General features: G+C 39.0%; 1 protein-coding gene and 1 long non-coding RNA gene across 4 annotated transcripts in view; both read left to right on the top strand.

Moving 5' to 3' along the window:
* The window catches only part of CLCA4 (chloride channel accessory 4), a 34,263-nt gene extending 26,458 nt beyond the window's left edge, over positions 1 to 7,805 (top strand). For both annotated transcript variants that reach the window (XM_028831761.2, XM_077953295.1), the window contains exons 10-14: positions 1,480 to 1,695; positions 2,281 to 2,548; positions 4,859 to 5,029; positions 6,324 to 6,563; positions 6,919 to 7,805. In XM_028831761.2, coding sequence (XP_028687594.2) covers positions 1,480 to 1,695; positions 2,281 to 2,548; positions 4,859 to 5,029; positions 6,324 to 6,563; positions 6,919 to 7,394 — 1,371 coding nt within the window. In that variant the 3' untranslated portion in view covers positions 7,395 to 7,805. The remainder of the gene's footprint in view (positions 1 to 1,479; positions 1,696 to 2,280; positions 2,549 to 4,858; positions 5,030 to 6,323; positions 6,564 to 6,918) is intronic.
* A 155-nt stretch (positions 7,806 to 7,960) lies between these two features.
* The window catches only part of LOC144332736 (uncharacterized), a 12,656-nt gene continuing 5,186 nt past the window's right edge, over positions 7,961 to 15,430 (top strand). For both annotated transcript variants that reach the window (XR_013400776.1, XR_013400775.1), the window contains exon 1: positions 7,961 to 11,639. This is a non-coding gene — a long non-coding RNA (uncharacterized LOC144332736). The remainder of the gene's footprint in view (positions 11,640 to 15,430) is intronic.

Raw genomic sequence — 15,430 nt, 5'->3', positions numbered from 1 at the left:
AAGTTCATGCTTGAAGCTTTCCCCATACTAAACTTCTATGAAATAGATTTAGACACATGAACTCAAGAACCTGGTTGGGAAATGGAAGGAGTGTATCTTGGAAATAAATTAAGCAGGAGAAAGAAGGTGTGAATAATCATTGTCTAGCTACAAACATAGGGCTTCTGTCACCTCTTCAACCACTTTTTTCAGTGGCTTTTTGTTTTATTCACCTGTCTCCTGAACTTAACACTTTTGCTCATCTGGGTCTTAATAGCACCACCATTTTCTGTTACTGAGATTCAAAAACTGTGAGTAAACTTTGATTCTTCTTTCTTCACGTCCCATGTGAATATAGCCAGTTTCTCTCAAAATACATTTTACAAAAATGTTTGTCTTCTTTCCTACATGTACTATGTCATGTCACTTTATATCAAGATTTCTGTCTTGTGTTTTCCAGCTCATCAACTCACTGCCTATATTAAAACTTGCCATGATCCCTAAACAAACCTATTTTCCTCTACTTCTCAACAATGAAAGGAATGGAAGTTATAGGATGTGAGCTTAGAGTATGTGCAGATTGGTTTGCACATCTGGTCTACAGATATATCCTGCAAACAAGTTAAAAATTGGTGTGAGATATAGCCTGCTACTGTGTAGAGAATAAGCTGAAGGATAATAAAGATCATTTCTGAGGTTGCCATCGTCGTTGACTGAGAAAATGATGATTACAGTGACTGAAATTGACAAGGAGAGAGAACTGATTCTGAAGATACTGTTTTGTGTTCTGTTTATTTTAAATGGATGGTAGGAACACCAAGAAACCCGCTATACAATATAGCAACTGTAGTTAACAACAATGTATTGTATATTTGAAAATCACTAAGTGGATTTTATGCATTCTCACCACAAAAAAAAAAAAATGAGTACGTGAGGTTATGCATATGTTAATCCACTTGATTTAGCCATTCCACAATATATGCATATTTCTTTGTCACTTTAAAAAATAAGTAACTAAACAAAAATGGTTGGCTCTCCTGGACTAAGAGCTATCAACAAAAAGTTGAAAAGCTTTCTTTAAAGCTCCTCTCAAAAAAAGGTTCTATCTTCAATTTCCTCTCTTCTCAGGATTCCAACCTTTTTGTATCAGTTTGCACTCTGTTGAATATATTTACTGTCCAGTGCTACTCCCTCTATCTGTGTGAAAAAATTGTTTCAAAATTCCATGTCAGGAAAATATCCATGAATGCTTGCCAAGACAACCGGGAAAAAAACAGTAAGGTCATATTCATGACTGTAAAACCCATGCTTCTGCTCTAAGTCTCTTACTTCCTCACTTTTTAATTGATAACTGTCATATCATCACCAGCTTGCAGAGAGATCACAAGTCTAAGGTAGTTTGCCATTTATAAGCTTGTTCTCAGTCCAGAAATTAAAAACCGTCTTTAAAAAGCATAAAATTACTGTCTTTTCAATTAATTTTGAAATCTATTTAAATAGCTTGAAAGTAAGGGATTAATACTGAACAGTAATCCCTGGATGAACGACACTGTCATAATCGACAGTACAGTGGGAAAGGACACATTCTTTCTCATCACATGGAACAGACTGCCTCCCAGTATTTCTCTCTGGGATCCCAGTGGAACAATCATGGAAAATTTCACAGTGGATAAAACTTCCAAAATGGCCTATCTCAGTATTCCAGGAACTGCAAAGGTAAGCAATCAGCTTTTAGACTTCCTGTCAACATTTTTAAAAAACTGAACATAAATTGTTTAACGTCATAAATGTGAGTACCAAAGGTTGTATCAACTTTAAAATGAAGATAAAATAGTATGTACTTTCTATGCCTGTGTCCTTAAAATTATGATGGTAGGAAAAAGGAAAAAAGAACTTACGTATCAAGAAGAAGGAAGAAAAGGTAGTCAAGACAGTCTGAGAAGAATTTTAAGAAGGAAATGTAGGAAGAGTCTATGCAAATTGGTGGGTAGAGAGCTACAGGGTCCTTCCTTTTTCACCCTACCAGGATTGATGAATCTGTGGACTCTAAGGTCAAAACCAAGGCAAACCTTCTAAAACTTATTTTTTTCCAGTTGACATGTAGCAAAGTGTACACATCATGAATGATACCACTTGGCATGCCCTGTCTGAACTGCCTCAGCCCTTACCCGTTTATCCTTAACATCCTTAAAAACCTCTTTATTCTACTCCCCATTATATAATTTATTTAGAATTACATAATGGAAATACAGAAAGTAGCTTGACTTTGGATACTTACTATATTTCGGTTGAAATTTTTAGGTGGGCACTTGGGCATACAGTCTTCAAGCCAAAGCAAACCCAGAAACATTAACTATTACAGTAACCTCTCGAGCAGCAAATTCTTCTGTGCCTCCAATCACATTGAATGCTAAAATGAATAAGGACATAAACAGTTTCCCCAGCCCAATGATTGTTTATGCAGAAATTCTACAAGGGTTTGTACCTGTTCTTGGAGCCAATGTGACTGCTGTCATTGAATCACAGAGTGGACATACAGAAGTTTTGGAACTTTTGGATAATGGTGCAGGTAATTCACAGGTTTTTATGAATAAGCCAATATTTTCCTAATTCAGCATGTTGTGAGTCCCTGTGGCATTGTGGGGCAGTAAGACAGACAACAGAATTGATGCAGATTAAGGAGGAACAGCAGGACCAGCAGGAAATTTTATATAGGTAAAACCTACAGAGTGCCTAGCAAATGTCTTGCATGTGGTAAACACTCAATCAATGTTTTGGGGCTGAGCACAGTGGCTCAGGTATGTAATCCTAGCACTTGGGAGGCCAAAGTGGGCAGATCACTTGAGGTCAGAAGTTCGAGACCAGTCTGGCAAACATGGTGAAACCTCTTTTCTACTAAAAGTACAAAAAATTAGCCAGGTGTGGTGGCACACACTTGTAAACCCAGCTACTTGGGAGGCTGAGGCTGGAGGATCACTTGAACCTGTGAGGTGGAGGTTGCAGTGAACCAAGATCATAACACTGCATTCCAGCCTGGGCAACAGAGAGAGACTCTGTCTCAGTAACAACAAAAATACCCGATAAATAAATAAAAATAAAAATGTTTTTGCTTGTTGAATTTTTTTGTTTGTTTTTTGTTTTTTTGAGATGAGGTCTCACTCTGTCACATAGGCTGGATGGAGTTCAGTAGCACCATTTCAGCTCACTGAAGCCTCTGCCTCCTAGGCTCCAGCAGTCCTCCCATCTCAGCATCCCAAGTAGCTGGGATACAGGTGTGTGCCACCATGCTCAGCTAATCTTTACATTTTTTTTTTGTAAAGAAAAGGTCTGCAAAAGAGAAAAGGTCTCACTATCTTGCCTCAGCTGGTCTCAAACTCCTAGGCTTAAGGTATCCTCCCACCCCAGCCTCCCAAAGTGCTGGGATTACAGAAGCGAGCCACCATGCCTGGCCATACATGTAATTTTTTTGTCATCATTATTGTTTATCATCCAGGCAACCAATGTCTGTCACCAATTAGAAAGGTCTCATTCAGGAGACTGAGGACAGCATCAAGAAAGTCTGGCTAGAAAGGATGAAGCACAAGCAAACTAGATGCGATTAAGTGGTAGAACTTGGGTCTCTGGCAGGAAAATAAAGCAGGAGTAATCCTCAACAGCTGGAACACAGTATAAATATAGTCCTGAGAACTGGGACCCAGGGGCAGCTAGCACTGCCACGAGAGAGGAAGATTCATCACTGGGGCATCAGATACCAGGTCTGGCTGGTAGGAATCAAGATGCAATGTTGGCCATTCTCTATCTCCATGGTCTGCACAGATGGGTGATACCTAAAGACCCTTTCCCCAGATTCTGGATTGTTCTAGGAACAGAAGCTTCTTTAAGAGGTAATTAAGCAAGGAAATAACTATATTGATAGGCACTCGAATTAACAAAATTTTCCATCAGTGTATTTTGCAATGTAACTTATTCAATCATTTTATAATCATATCTTCAACTAGAGTTGCCCCTGAGAAAAACTGAGAAGGTGAAATTGTTCTTTTGTGTACCTCAATGTCTTCTTCAGATATATCAATATTTCCACAACTATTCCTTGCCTCTTTTTCCCCTTTCTACAAATCTATACTACATTAAAACTTATATGCACCATGTTTCCCTTCTCAACATTTTGCTAGATGACCATTTAGGTAATTGGGGAAATTTGCCAATTTGGAGTGCCTTTACCTGAGATGGTATTGGTGATTAACAATGACATAGAGCAGACATTCTTTAGTCTGCAAATGTCTTTAGTTTGCAGACAAACTTTAGTGTGCAAAGGAGTTATCTCGAGGGCTTGTAAGAACACAGAATGCTGGGACCTTTTCCCTAGGAAATCTGGGAAATGTGTATCTCTAAAAATCACCAAATTTAGTAATTTTAGTTGACTGTTGTGAGAATTAAATCCTACACAAAGATAGGATTTTTCCTTAGTAGAGACCCTTTTGATTTAAAAAGAGAAATGACATAATTAATGTGTTTAGAGTTAGAGAAAGCAAGCTGAAAGCAAACAGTGGTGGAGAAATTGTAAGAGTACTATGTGTAATACTCTGTATATGAATTAATAAGGATGGGAAGGTGAAGTATTTAGGCATTTATTATGCACACATAAATATCAATGTGTGTGTATGTATGTTATATAGACCTAGTAGATATCAAAATAACTCAAAGGTATCAATTCTACAATATATTGTTTTGGCAGAATATAATGGAAATATTCTCCAAAGGGTCAATCTCAAAATATTAAGCCTAATCTAGAGGATATCCTTGTAGAAGCCAATTGCTTGTCTTTGAAAATGCATAAGTTTCTCTTTATAATACTTTATTCCTTCATTTCTATAACAAGGCGCTGATTCTTTCAAGAATGATGGGGTCTACTCCAGGTATTTTACAGCATACACAGAAAATGGCAGCTACAGCTTAAAAGTATGGGCTCATGGAGGAGCAAACACTGCCAGGCTAAGCTTACAGCCTCCACTGAATAGAGCCGCATATATACCAGGCTGGGTAGTGAACGGTGAGTAACTCATGATATTTATAATCCAGTGATAGTTTGAATAATATTGGTGATTTTATATAATTGAGGCTTCAAACAGGTTGATCACAACTCAAAATATAGCTTTTCCCATTTATGGAATAAAGTTCTCAGTCATACTAGGATTTGCCTCTAAATTAATCTAAGCTTTGGTACAATGTCTGGCACCTAGTAAGCACTCAAGCACTCAAAAAAGGTCAGTTATTATTGTTTTTTAAAACTTTCAATTTAGGTTTGGGGGTACATGTGCAGGTTTGTTATATAGGTAAATTCGTGTCATGGGGTTTGTTGTACAGATTATTTTGTCACCCAGGTACTAAACCTAGTATCCAATAGTTATTTTTTCTGCTCCTCTCCCTCCTCCCAACCTACACCCTCAAGTAGGACTCAGTGTCTGTTGTTACCCTCTTTGTGTCCATGAATTCTCATCATTTAGCTCCCACTTATAAGTGAGAACACGCAGTATTTTGGTTTTCTGTTCCTGCATTAGTTTGCTGAGGATAATGGCCTCCAGCTCCATCCATGTTCCTGCAAAAGACATGATCTCACTCAAAAACATCAGTTATTATTGTGTTAGTTTGGAACATCTTATGTATATCAGCAATAATATGCCCAACTTTCAGCTCAAGATGAAGGAAACAGGTCAGTTTATGAACCTAAGCACAAGCCAGTGCAGAATTTATCCTTCAGATTACATATGCTGTAAGAGTAAACATTCATTTGGAATTTTAATAAGTCAAAAAGAAAAAAAAAAACAACATGTATAGTAAAGTGATGTAAGAATTAAGAATGCATTCTTTGCTAGCTTTCTTTTATCTGGTCCCTTGTGACTTTTAGGGGCTTTCTGCTAGCAATTGGGATACAACAGAAGAATTATTCCTTAGCACTTGCAGCATGGAGGGAGGGACCTAGCACAAGTGGGTGGAGGAGAACTGGCAATGATTTCCCCAGATATATTCCCAGAGCGCTGATAATTCAAGAGGTAAAGCAATTCCTTTTTTTAAAAGGCACATATTGAATTATATAATATTTCTCTCATCCAGTGTAGGCTTCATTCTAAAGCAATGTGTTATCTGACTCTGTCCTACAATATCCTACCAAAGAAAGAATTCTCTCACCAATTGGATGCTTATGATTGTCACAAAACTTAGTAAAAATGTGACTGTATATATATTTATTAAAAGGAAAAGACAAATGAGGTGAAGAAGGTGATTCCCTGAATTATAAAAAATACCAGCAGTTTTGCCCATTATAAACCAGGAAATGTTTAATGCAGGGGAAATTGAAGCAAACCCACCAAGACCTGAAATTGATGAGGATACTCAGACCACCTTGGAGGATTTCAGCCGAACAGTGTCTGGAGGTGCATTTGTGGTGTCACAAGTCCCACATCCAGAATATCTCTTGGATGACCTACATCCACCAAGTCAAATCACAGACCTTGATGCCACACTTCAGGAGGATGAGATTATTCTTACATGGACAGCACCAGGAGATAATTTTGATGTTGGGAAAGGTAAGGACGAAGTGTCACATGATTTTGGCTTAAGTGAAAGGTGCTAATTGCAAAAACAAGGGTGTAAGGGCGGGCGAGGGGAGAATGGTTTTATATTGACAGCCTAGCAAAGTATTAATTTCATAATCTGATATTTTTTAACCAATCAAATGACACATTTTAACGTGGTCCTACTTTCCATACAAAGAAGGTAGCAGTTTGCAGAGCTTAAGATCAGAATTCAGCTTTTATTAAAAAATGAGTAAGGTTTTTGATCTGAGTATCTGCTTTGTATAACTAGACATTTTTGAGAATTAAAAAAAGGAATGAATATGCTATGCTCCGTCTCTAAACTACATGTAACTTTTTTTCTCAGCTCAACATTATATCATAAAAATAAGTGGAAGTATTCTTGATCTAAGAGACAGTTTTGATGATGCTCTTCAAGTAAATACTACTGATCTGTCACCAAAGGAGGCCAATTCCAAGGAAATCTTTGCATTTAAACCAGGGAATATCTCAGAAGAAAATGCAACTCACATATTTATTGCCATTAAAAGCATAGATAAAAGCAATTTGACATCAAAAGTATCCAACATTGCACAAGTAGCTTTGTTTATCCCTGATGACATTTCTCCTACTCCTACTCCTACCCCTACCCCTACTCCTACCCCTACCCCTACCCCTACTCCTACCCCTACCCCTACCCCTACCCCTACCCCTACTCCTATTCCTACTCCTACTCCTACTACTGATAAAAGTCATAATTCTGGAGTTAATATTTCTACCCTGGTATTGTCTGTGATTGGGTCTGTTGTAATTGTTAACATTATTTTAAGTACCACCATTTGAACCTTAACGAAGAAAACAATCTTCAAGTAGACCTAGAAGAGAGTTTTAGAAAACAAAACAATGTAAGTAAAGGATATTTCTGGATCTTAAAATTCATCCTATGTGTGATCATAAACTCATAAAAATAATTTTAAGATGTCTGAAAAGGATACTTTGATTAAATAAAAATGCTCATGAAGATGTAAAAACTGTCAAGATTAAAATTTAATAGTTTTATTTTTTGTTATTTTATTTGTAAGACATAGTGATGAACAGAGATCCTTTTTCATATTGTTACCTGGTTGTTTATTATTTGATACAACATTTTTCTGAAATGATATTTCAAATTTCATCAAGAAATTAAAATTATCTATTTGAGTAGTCAAAATACAAGTAAAGGAGAGCAAATAAACAACATTTGAAAAAAATGAATTTGGTGTTGGTACTATTAAGTATAAATTGATAATGTCGTATTCCTCCAAAGCCTCCAACTATACCCTACAATTGCCAAGGTTATGTTTACTACAATTCATGGATATGGAGGATACCAGAAAAAAAAAGTCAATTACCACCTGTCAAACTATAATTTTTCCTGATTTTATTTTGATATAAACATATATCTATCTCTTTTCATTTAAAAAGCCATACCCATCTGCGTACTTTTTGTTTTATCATAGGAACGAATTACTGAAGCTACTATCTATTGCCCTTGTTTTCAGATAAAGAAAGCTAAATATCTTTTAAACATAATATTTTCATTCATCTCTCAGGGTCACAACCATATTGACTAATGAGATCACTTAAGGATAAAATGTAGGTTGAAAGGAACAGTTTTATATGGCAGACCATAGCCAGGTCAGCCAGAGACCCTAATGATGGAAACAAAATGGAACACAGAGCATGTAACAATGGTGTAAGATGGTGCAGAAAGAACTTCCCCTCATAGGAGTAGGTAGACTTGGAGTCCAAGTTTACAAGCATACGGTTTCCTTGTTCTACCAATGGGTGGTTTTCTCATTTTGCACAGGAATTTTTATTACTATAACTCAGCATCCTGAGGAACTAAAGAGGACCTGCAGAACAGCATCCACTCATTTGCATTCTTATCTCATGTAGCATTGGCGGGAATTCTTTGCTCTTTGGAAGTAAATGAAAACAAAAGCCATATAAGCTGAGTCCAGGGGTCACTTTTAACAATCTTCAAACATAGATCTTGACCTGGCATAAAGAATTTGGTGTGATTAGAAGGGCTGACAAAAAGGGCCTTGTAGTTTAAGTTGGAAGTAGTAAAGGAGCAAAGGAAGAGGAAGTAAGTGGGAGACTCCTGACTCAAGAATGGTTTGACTTCCTCTCAAAGCATGCAGAAGAAAATGTGCAGAGGAAAATCAGCGGCACACTAGGGCATTTGGAGACTAAGTTGTTGAGGTAAAAGGTCTATTGGCACTGTTAGCTCCTCTAGCAGACTGGCATCTGTTTGGCCAGTGTTAATGGCTAGGGATGTACAGGAGAATATGCAGGAAAAGCATTAAGGGTAGAGCACCTGGCCTTTACCAAGAGGGGAATGAAGGCCTGAAATTCTATGTTGGCACCAGAAATATCATGTAACAGTCAGATTTTCTGTATATCCCTTCCACCCATTCACCCCATTACTCTGGAGGCAAAGCCTACCAGTCTGGTTACTTCCCTCTCTGAGGTTCTAGTGCAACAGCTAGGCTCAGGTAGATCCCAGTGGTGGGCTGCCCCCTCCCAGGTCAAGCTCTAATTTCATTCTATTCCCAGCTCTGCATCAAGTAGTTATTTGTGAATTCTTAAGAATCAGAAAGATAACTAAATCGTTACCATTGTTGTAGTCAGTACAGGCTACATAATTTATGCTGCTCACTGCAAAATGAAAATAAGATGCCTTTGCTTTAAAATTAGTAAGAATTTCAAGACACCAACAGCTAAATGTTAAACCAAGTTCAGGGCCCTTCTAAGCAGAGCTCCAAGCAACAGCATAGATGGTATGTCCACAAAACCAGCCCTGACTGCACTCCAGGATAAACTAGCGATGGTGCCTACAGCATGAAGCCTCTGTGTGCGCTGACCATTACAACTACCTAGCAGCATTCACGGTCTAGTAGTTGATTTAGTTAATCATGAAAAAGTACCACATTTGGGAAGCTAAGTTTAGGCTCATTGCCTCTTGCAGGGAATCTGGCAACAGAAAATACATCTAAGATGTTCCATTAAAGAAGAGAGGCAGCCCTGTATGGGAGAGGATGAACCCTCTATGGACCTCAGAGACTCGAATGTCTACAGGGTTCCTGAATAGAAAAAAACCTGTATCACTAGCTATCCAAGTCAGTGTTACTCCTTGGGGTGGGAAGTCTACAGTGTCACAAGCTAAACACCTACCCCAGGGGCTGCACAAGCTCTAGCACAGAGAGATGGTATGCATACATAGTCGCAGCTGCTCAGCTAGGACTGAGAGAACTACCTTTCCATGCTTCCATTCATGCCACTGAGATGGCTGCTGTCACAGGCCAGAGTGCCCCAGTAGAGCATGTGTAAGTGTAGGGGCCCAAACCACAGTGCCTGATGAACATTCACACCAGCATAAAATAGGACTAAGAGGAGTTCAACTCAAAGCAACACTGAAGTGATCCAGGCCCATTGAAGCCAAACAGAAAAGTATGGTAGCTAATCCCCAGAAAAGTTTCCAATGATCCACAATTCCAATTATTTGTAGCCTTATGTAGTTCTTTCTCACATTGGATCTGAGCTGGGTGAATGATGTGCCTTAATTAACATAATATAGCAAAAATGATAGATGTTTCCATTTTAGTGTTCTTGGGAACCCTGACCTACCATGTTAAAATACAGCTATGCTAATGGAGAGACCACTGGAGAGGTTCCAAGAATACATGGAGAATAAAAAGAGGACTAATTAACTCTCCCTGTTTCCCAGCCTCTAGATGATTCCATTTACAGTCACCAGACTCTAAGCCTAACCAGCAAAAGAACCTCACATTTAAGCCCAGACAACCAACAGAATCATGGAAAAAAGAAAATGATTGATGTTTTGAGCCACTAAGTTTTGGGATGGTTTGGTCCACAGTGCTAGATTACCTAGATAACCAATAACTGTATTGGTCAGTGTTCCGTCAGGGAAACAGACCACCATGAGTATTACAGAGTAGAGAAATTATTTATTATAAGAATTAGGATGAGGAAGTAAAGTACTAAAGAAAGGAAATGGGAGATCAGAAAAAAATCTAACAAGCCTATCTGAAGTGCTAAGTTTGTGTTGGGTGTTTCATGTTGGTATCCAGGCATGTCCAGGAACTGGAATGGGATCGTGAAGGGGGCTACTGTGGAAGTCTGTGGAAGACTGTTACCTGTGCATAAAAATACCTCTGTGGGTTTGTTGCCAAGAGTCTTGTGGTGGACCTAGGATCACTGTCAGTCAGCAATGTCAGCATTCAGAAAGAAGAGTCAGAAATGGAGTAGAGAGGAGCAAGGATGCCAGCCCATCTGCACCTGTTTCCCACCACTTCTTATCACTTCTCCTGCAGGCAGTTATGGCTGCTGTTTTACTTCTGCCTTCCACATTTCATGCAAATTATTTTTGACCAACTTTAACCCAGAATCATATGGTTTCTGAGAGATGTAGTTCCAATTTATCCAACTTGCCTCAGCAAAGCCACTATTATATTAAGTGAAATAAGCCAGACACAAAAAGACAAATACCATATGTTCTCATTTGTATGTGAAATCTAAAAACATTGTACACATAGAAGCAGAGAGTAGAATGGTGGTTACCAGAGGCTGGGGTGGGAGGAAAAAAATAAGTTTAAGAGATCTACTGTACGTCATGGTGATTATAGTTAATAACAATATACTCCATAATTGAAACTCACAACAAGAACAGATTTTAACTGATCTAACAAAAAAAAAAAATTGTATGAGCTAATGCATTAATTAAATAGCTTGATTTATCCATTCCACAGTGTATACATATACAGACATACCATGTTTTACTGGATTTCACTTTATTGTGTTTCACAGATACTGTGATTTTTACAAATTGACAATGACAATACTGATAGAATTGGGCTCTGATATTAGTAATTGCTACCCAGTGAAATAGAGGAATTCAATAGAACACAGTTTGTTACAGCGTCTCAAAAATTGTTTTTTCATGTTTATATCCTAGTGAATTGAGACTGTTCAATAAGCTGCTTTCACAGCAATTATACTCAATGTCATCACTGCCAAAACTTCGTAAGTTTTGAAAAATAACAAACAATGACAAATCCACTGCTACACAGATCTACTCTCTAGGCACCAAATTCCTAATTTGTCTTTCCACTTCCTTCCCTCTTACAGAGAACACTTTTGCTCACCATACCATCATTCTTTCTCCCTCCTTCCAGCAAATGTCTAGTCATTTCCTATGCTGAGCTTTTTGGCAAGTCCTTGTCTTTCTCTCCAATCCTGTTCCTCTTACCATCACCTTCTACTTTTCTGGTGCCCAGCATTACTTGATCACTGATGCCTTAGATAAGCCTGATTTCCCTATAGTTCTGTCTTTTTCCTTCACATAACCATGAATATTATCTAGGGCTACCATATTACAGAACTTTAAAGGGATCCGTGCAAATCATACCTTCTATGAGTGGTACCCCTGGAGTTTCACAAAGCACAGTGTCTGCATCCTCATGTGGTAGTTCTACTCTTAGAGCTGACACATGAAAAAATAAGTATTTTTCATAAATGATTCTATATTGTTCCATGAAACAGGAAGTTATTTTAAAGCCTTAGCATTCGTAATAGCATTTTAGTAAATATACCTGTTCAGATCATATTTGTTGCTAATTAATTATTTGATTTATGACCCCAATACCCTGTTTTCTTTAATAATCTATGTGATGATCAGCAAATTAGTTCCTGATGCATTTGACCCTGTGAGGAATGTAAGCAAAGCGCTACATATTTTATGTCCTGCTGTCTGTCATCATGTGGTGTTTAGGAAATAGGAAGTTGTTTTAGAGGCATATGGAAAAGACTGAACAGTAGGAGTTTGGTGACATGAAAGTAGAACCATCACTTACTTAATCATTTGAAGTTCTGTCTGGGCTTGGAACTAAAAACAATCAAAACCTTTTGCTTTTCTGCAAACATGCATCTATGTACAACCTCTCAAATGTGTTTAGAACCTTAATTAGGCTTCCTTCATAGAGCAAACCAGAACTCTCCAGATCCCAGAGAGTTCAGTGTCAGGAGACAATGCTATTTGAGGAGAGGAAGAAAGCCCACTATTATCTGTTGCTCCTTCAACTTGGGCTCCACCACCATGAACTTTCTCTTTCTCTCTCTCTCTTTCTCTCTCTCTCTCTCTCTCTCTCACACACACACACACACACACACACACACACAGTTTGAGCCAAGTAGGGAAATGTAGGTGGTTCATAGCACTGTTTGGGTATAGGTTTGTCAATTTGGGTCGGGAAACAGTATAATTCTATAAAACTAAATTCATTCTCTTCACCTATACCTTCTTCCAAAATGTCCTATCTCAGTGAAAGAAAAGTATCTCACCATCCAGTTATTCAAACCAGAGACCAGGAGGCCATCTCTTGACTCTCCAATTTCTCCACCGTTTATGTCAAATCAGTGAATGAGTCTTGTCTGTGAAATCTCCTTAACCCTTATCTCTTCTCCATTCCTCTTCAGTGACTGCCTCAGTCAGCCTCCATCATCTTCTTCTGAAAAAGATGGTCCCAATAGGTCTTTCTTTTCCGTCAATCCTTCCCAATCCATGTTCCCCACAGATTAACTTGAACAAAATCACAATAGTTCCCACACTGCTTTCAAGATAAGGTATAAATGTCACAAAGGCAGAGACTTTGCCTGCTTTATTCATCACTTCTTGCCAGGCACCTTGCATGATGGCAAATATTTGTCAAATGAATGACTGCAAGGCTCATCATCATTTGGCCCTAGCTTCGACTTCCACATCTCTTATTACACCATCCCCACTGATCTCCCAGCTGTAATCAGTCAAAGACTTTCAGTTTCCCCAGAAGTGCACACAGTTTTATATTTCTGGGCCTTTGTCAGAAATGCCATACTTTACCATTCCTTCTTTACTTCTAACCCCACCTTCTTCAGCCTCCCTTTCTGCCCCCTAATCACATTCCCCTTTTTCAAAGTCCCATTTCTACTGCCTCTCCTGCTTCCCTCCCTCACACTCAGACAGAATAGAACACTCCCCCATTTGTGTCCCATTCTTCATACAGAATTCTGACACCCAAATGCAGTTATTTGTTCACTATCTGACACGAGCCCTAACTCCTAATCCCTCTCAATTTTACAGCGAACACTTTGGAAAATGGGACTACATTCTGGGGACACAGAGTAAAAAAGAGAGAAGAGGAAGGATGGAGTGCTGCATATTCTAATACACACATACAAATACAAGACATCCCTATTCTTGCTTCTTTACTCTCTATATCCAGTCAGTCACCAAGTCTTGTCAATTCTTAATGTCTCAAAAAGTGTTCCACCTGTCTCTATCCCTAGTTCATGCCCCCAGCATCTCTAACCTATATTCCCTACAAAATCCTCTTCCAAACAGTCATTGTGAACCATCGTGAAGGTTGAGCCCTGCCTGAAGACACTCAGCCATGCAGGGCAGGAGTGAGTGAGGCCTGAAATATAGTCCAGCCTCAGCTCCCAGAATCAGGGCTGCAGGGGGCACTACTGGATCATTAGTCTGCCCAGAGGTGGCATGTTTTTCTAATTTATAAGTTGTTTTTCTAATTCACACAAGACATATATGCTAGTAATGCAAGCCTGTTTCCAACCAGTATTCACTTTGCAGCCGAAGTCTTTCTAAAGTACAAATAGGATCCTCTCGCACTCCTATTTAAAACCTTGTAATGACTTCCTTTGCACTCAAGGTGATGCAACCACAGACCCCAATTCGGTGTGGTTTAACTTTGTTAGTAACAAAAGGACGAGTTGCTTTGCAGTGCAATGGACCCCCAGGTTGCATATCATGTAACGTGAACAGGTCCAGATGAACCAAGTATGTCTGATTCGAGACCCCAGAGCCAGCGGAATAAAAAAGCCAACCACAGGTGGAACCTAAGTACTTGAATCAAGGAACAGGGATGTAATTAAGAAGTGATTAGTACCCTCTTTTGTTGCATTGCAGACTTAAAAGCCAAAAGTCCATCACTACCCTTTGCATGACCCAGCCAGCTCACTCCTCAGTGCATTTTCCTACCCTTCCCATTGTTAGTCTCAGGCTATAAAACCTGCCCCCAGACCCCGACTTAGGGAGATGGATTTGAACTTGCCTCCTGTCTCCTTACCAGTTGATTCTCAATAAGGCTTTTTTCTTTACTTTTCTCAAAAGCCAGTGCCACAGTATTAGTTTCTGTGAGCTTCAGGCAACAAAACCATTGCTTGATTCCAGTGAGGTCCAACCCCTGTGGTATGATTAATGATGCTTTTCGTCTTCCACATCCAGCTTACTTCTCCAGTTTCATGTCTCACAACTTCTCACATTACATACTGGGCTCCATCCACTGTGGACCGCTTCTAGTTCTTTGAATACATTATAGGATCTCTCATTCCAAGGCTATGAGGTGCTTTTCATTCTCTATAAATGCCCTCTTCTCCACTATCCCTCCACTTCCACATCCAGCAGTCACTGAATAACTCATGCTCATTCTCAGGTCTTTGGAGTCATTCCTTCTGGGAAGCATCCCCTAATTCCTCCAACCTCTTGCCCCAGAGGGTTAAGCTCCTCTTCCCTTCCCTAATTCTCACCCCTGAGTTTCACGTTAACTCTGTGTCACGTAACTGCCCACTTACTTGTCATTATTTCCCTCCAGAGGGTGAGATGCTTGAGGGCAAGAGACAAGCTCTTACTCATCATCATCTCGCCAGTGCCCATCACCAAGCTCAATAAATGCTTGTCAAATTAAAACATGGAATCTGTTTTCCCAAGCATCAGTTTTAATGAATCAATCACAGAGCTGACAAAAGGACCACAAAAAGGA

The sequence above is a fragment of the Macaca mulatta genome, chromosome 1 (assembly GCF_049350105.2).
Source record: "Macaca mulatta isolate MMU2019108-1 chromosome 1, T2T-MMU8v2.0, whole genome shotgun sequence".
Lineage (NCBI taxonomy): Eukaryota > Metazoa > Chordata > Mammalia > Primates > Cercopithecidae > Macaca > Macaca mulatta.
The sequence above is the reverse complement of the archived record's forward strand: the minus strand, read 5'-3'. Positions and strand labels throughout refer to the sequence as shown.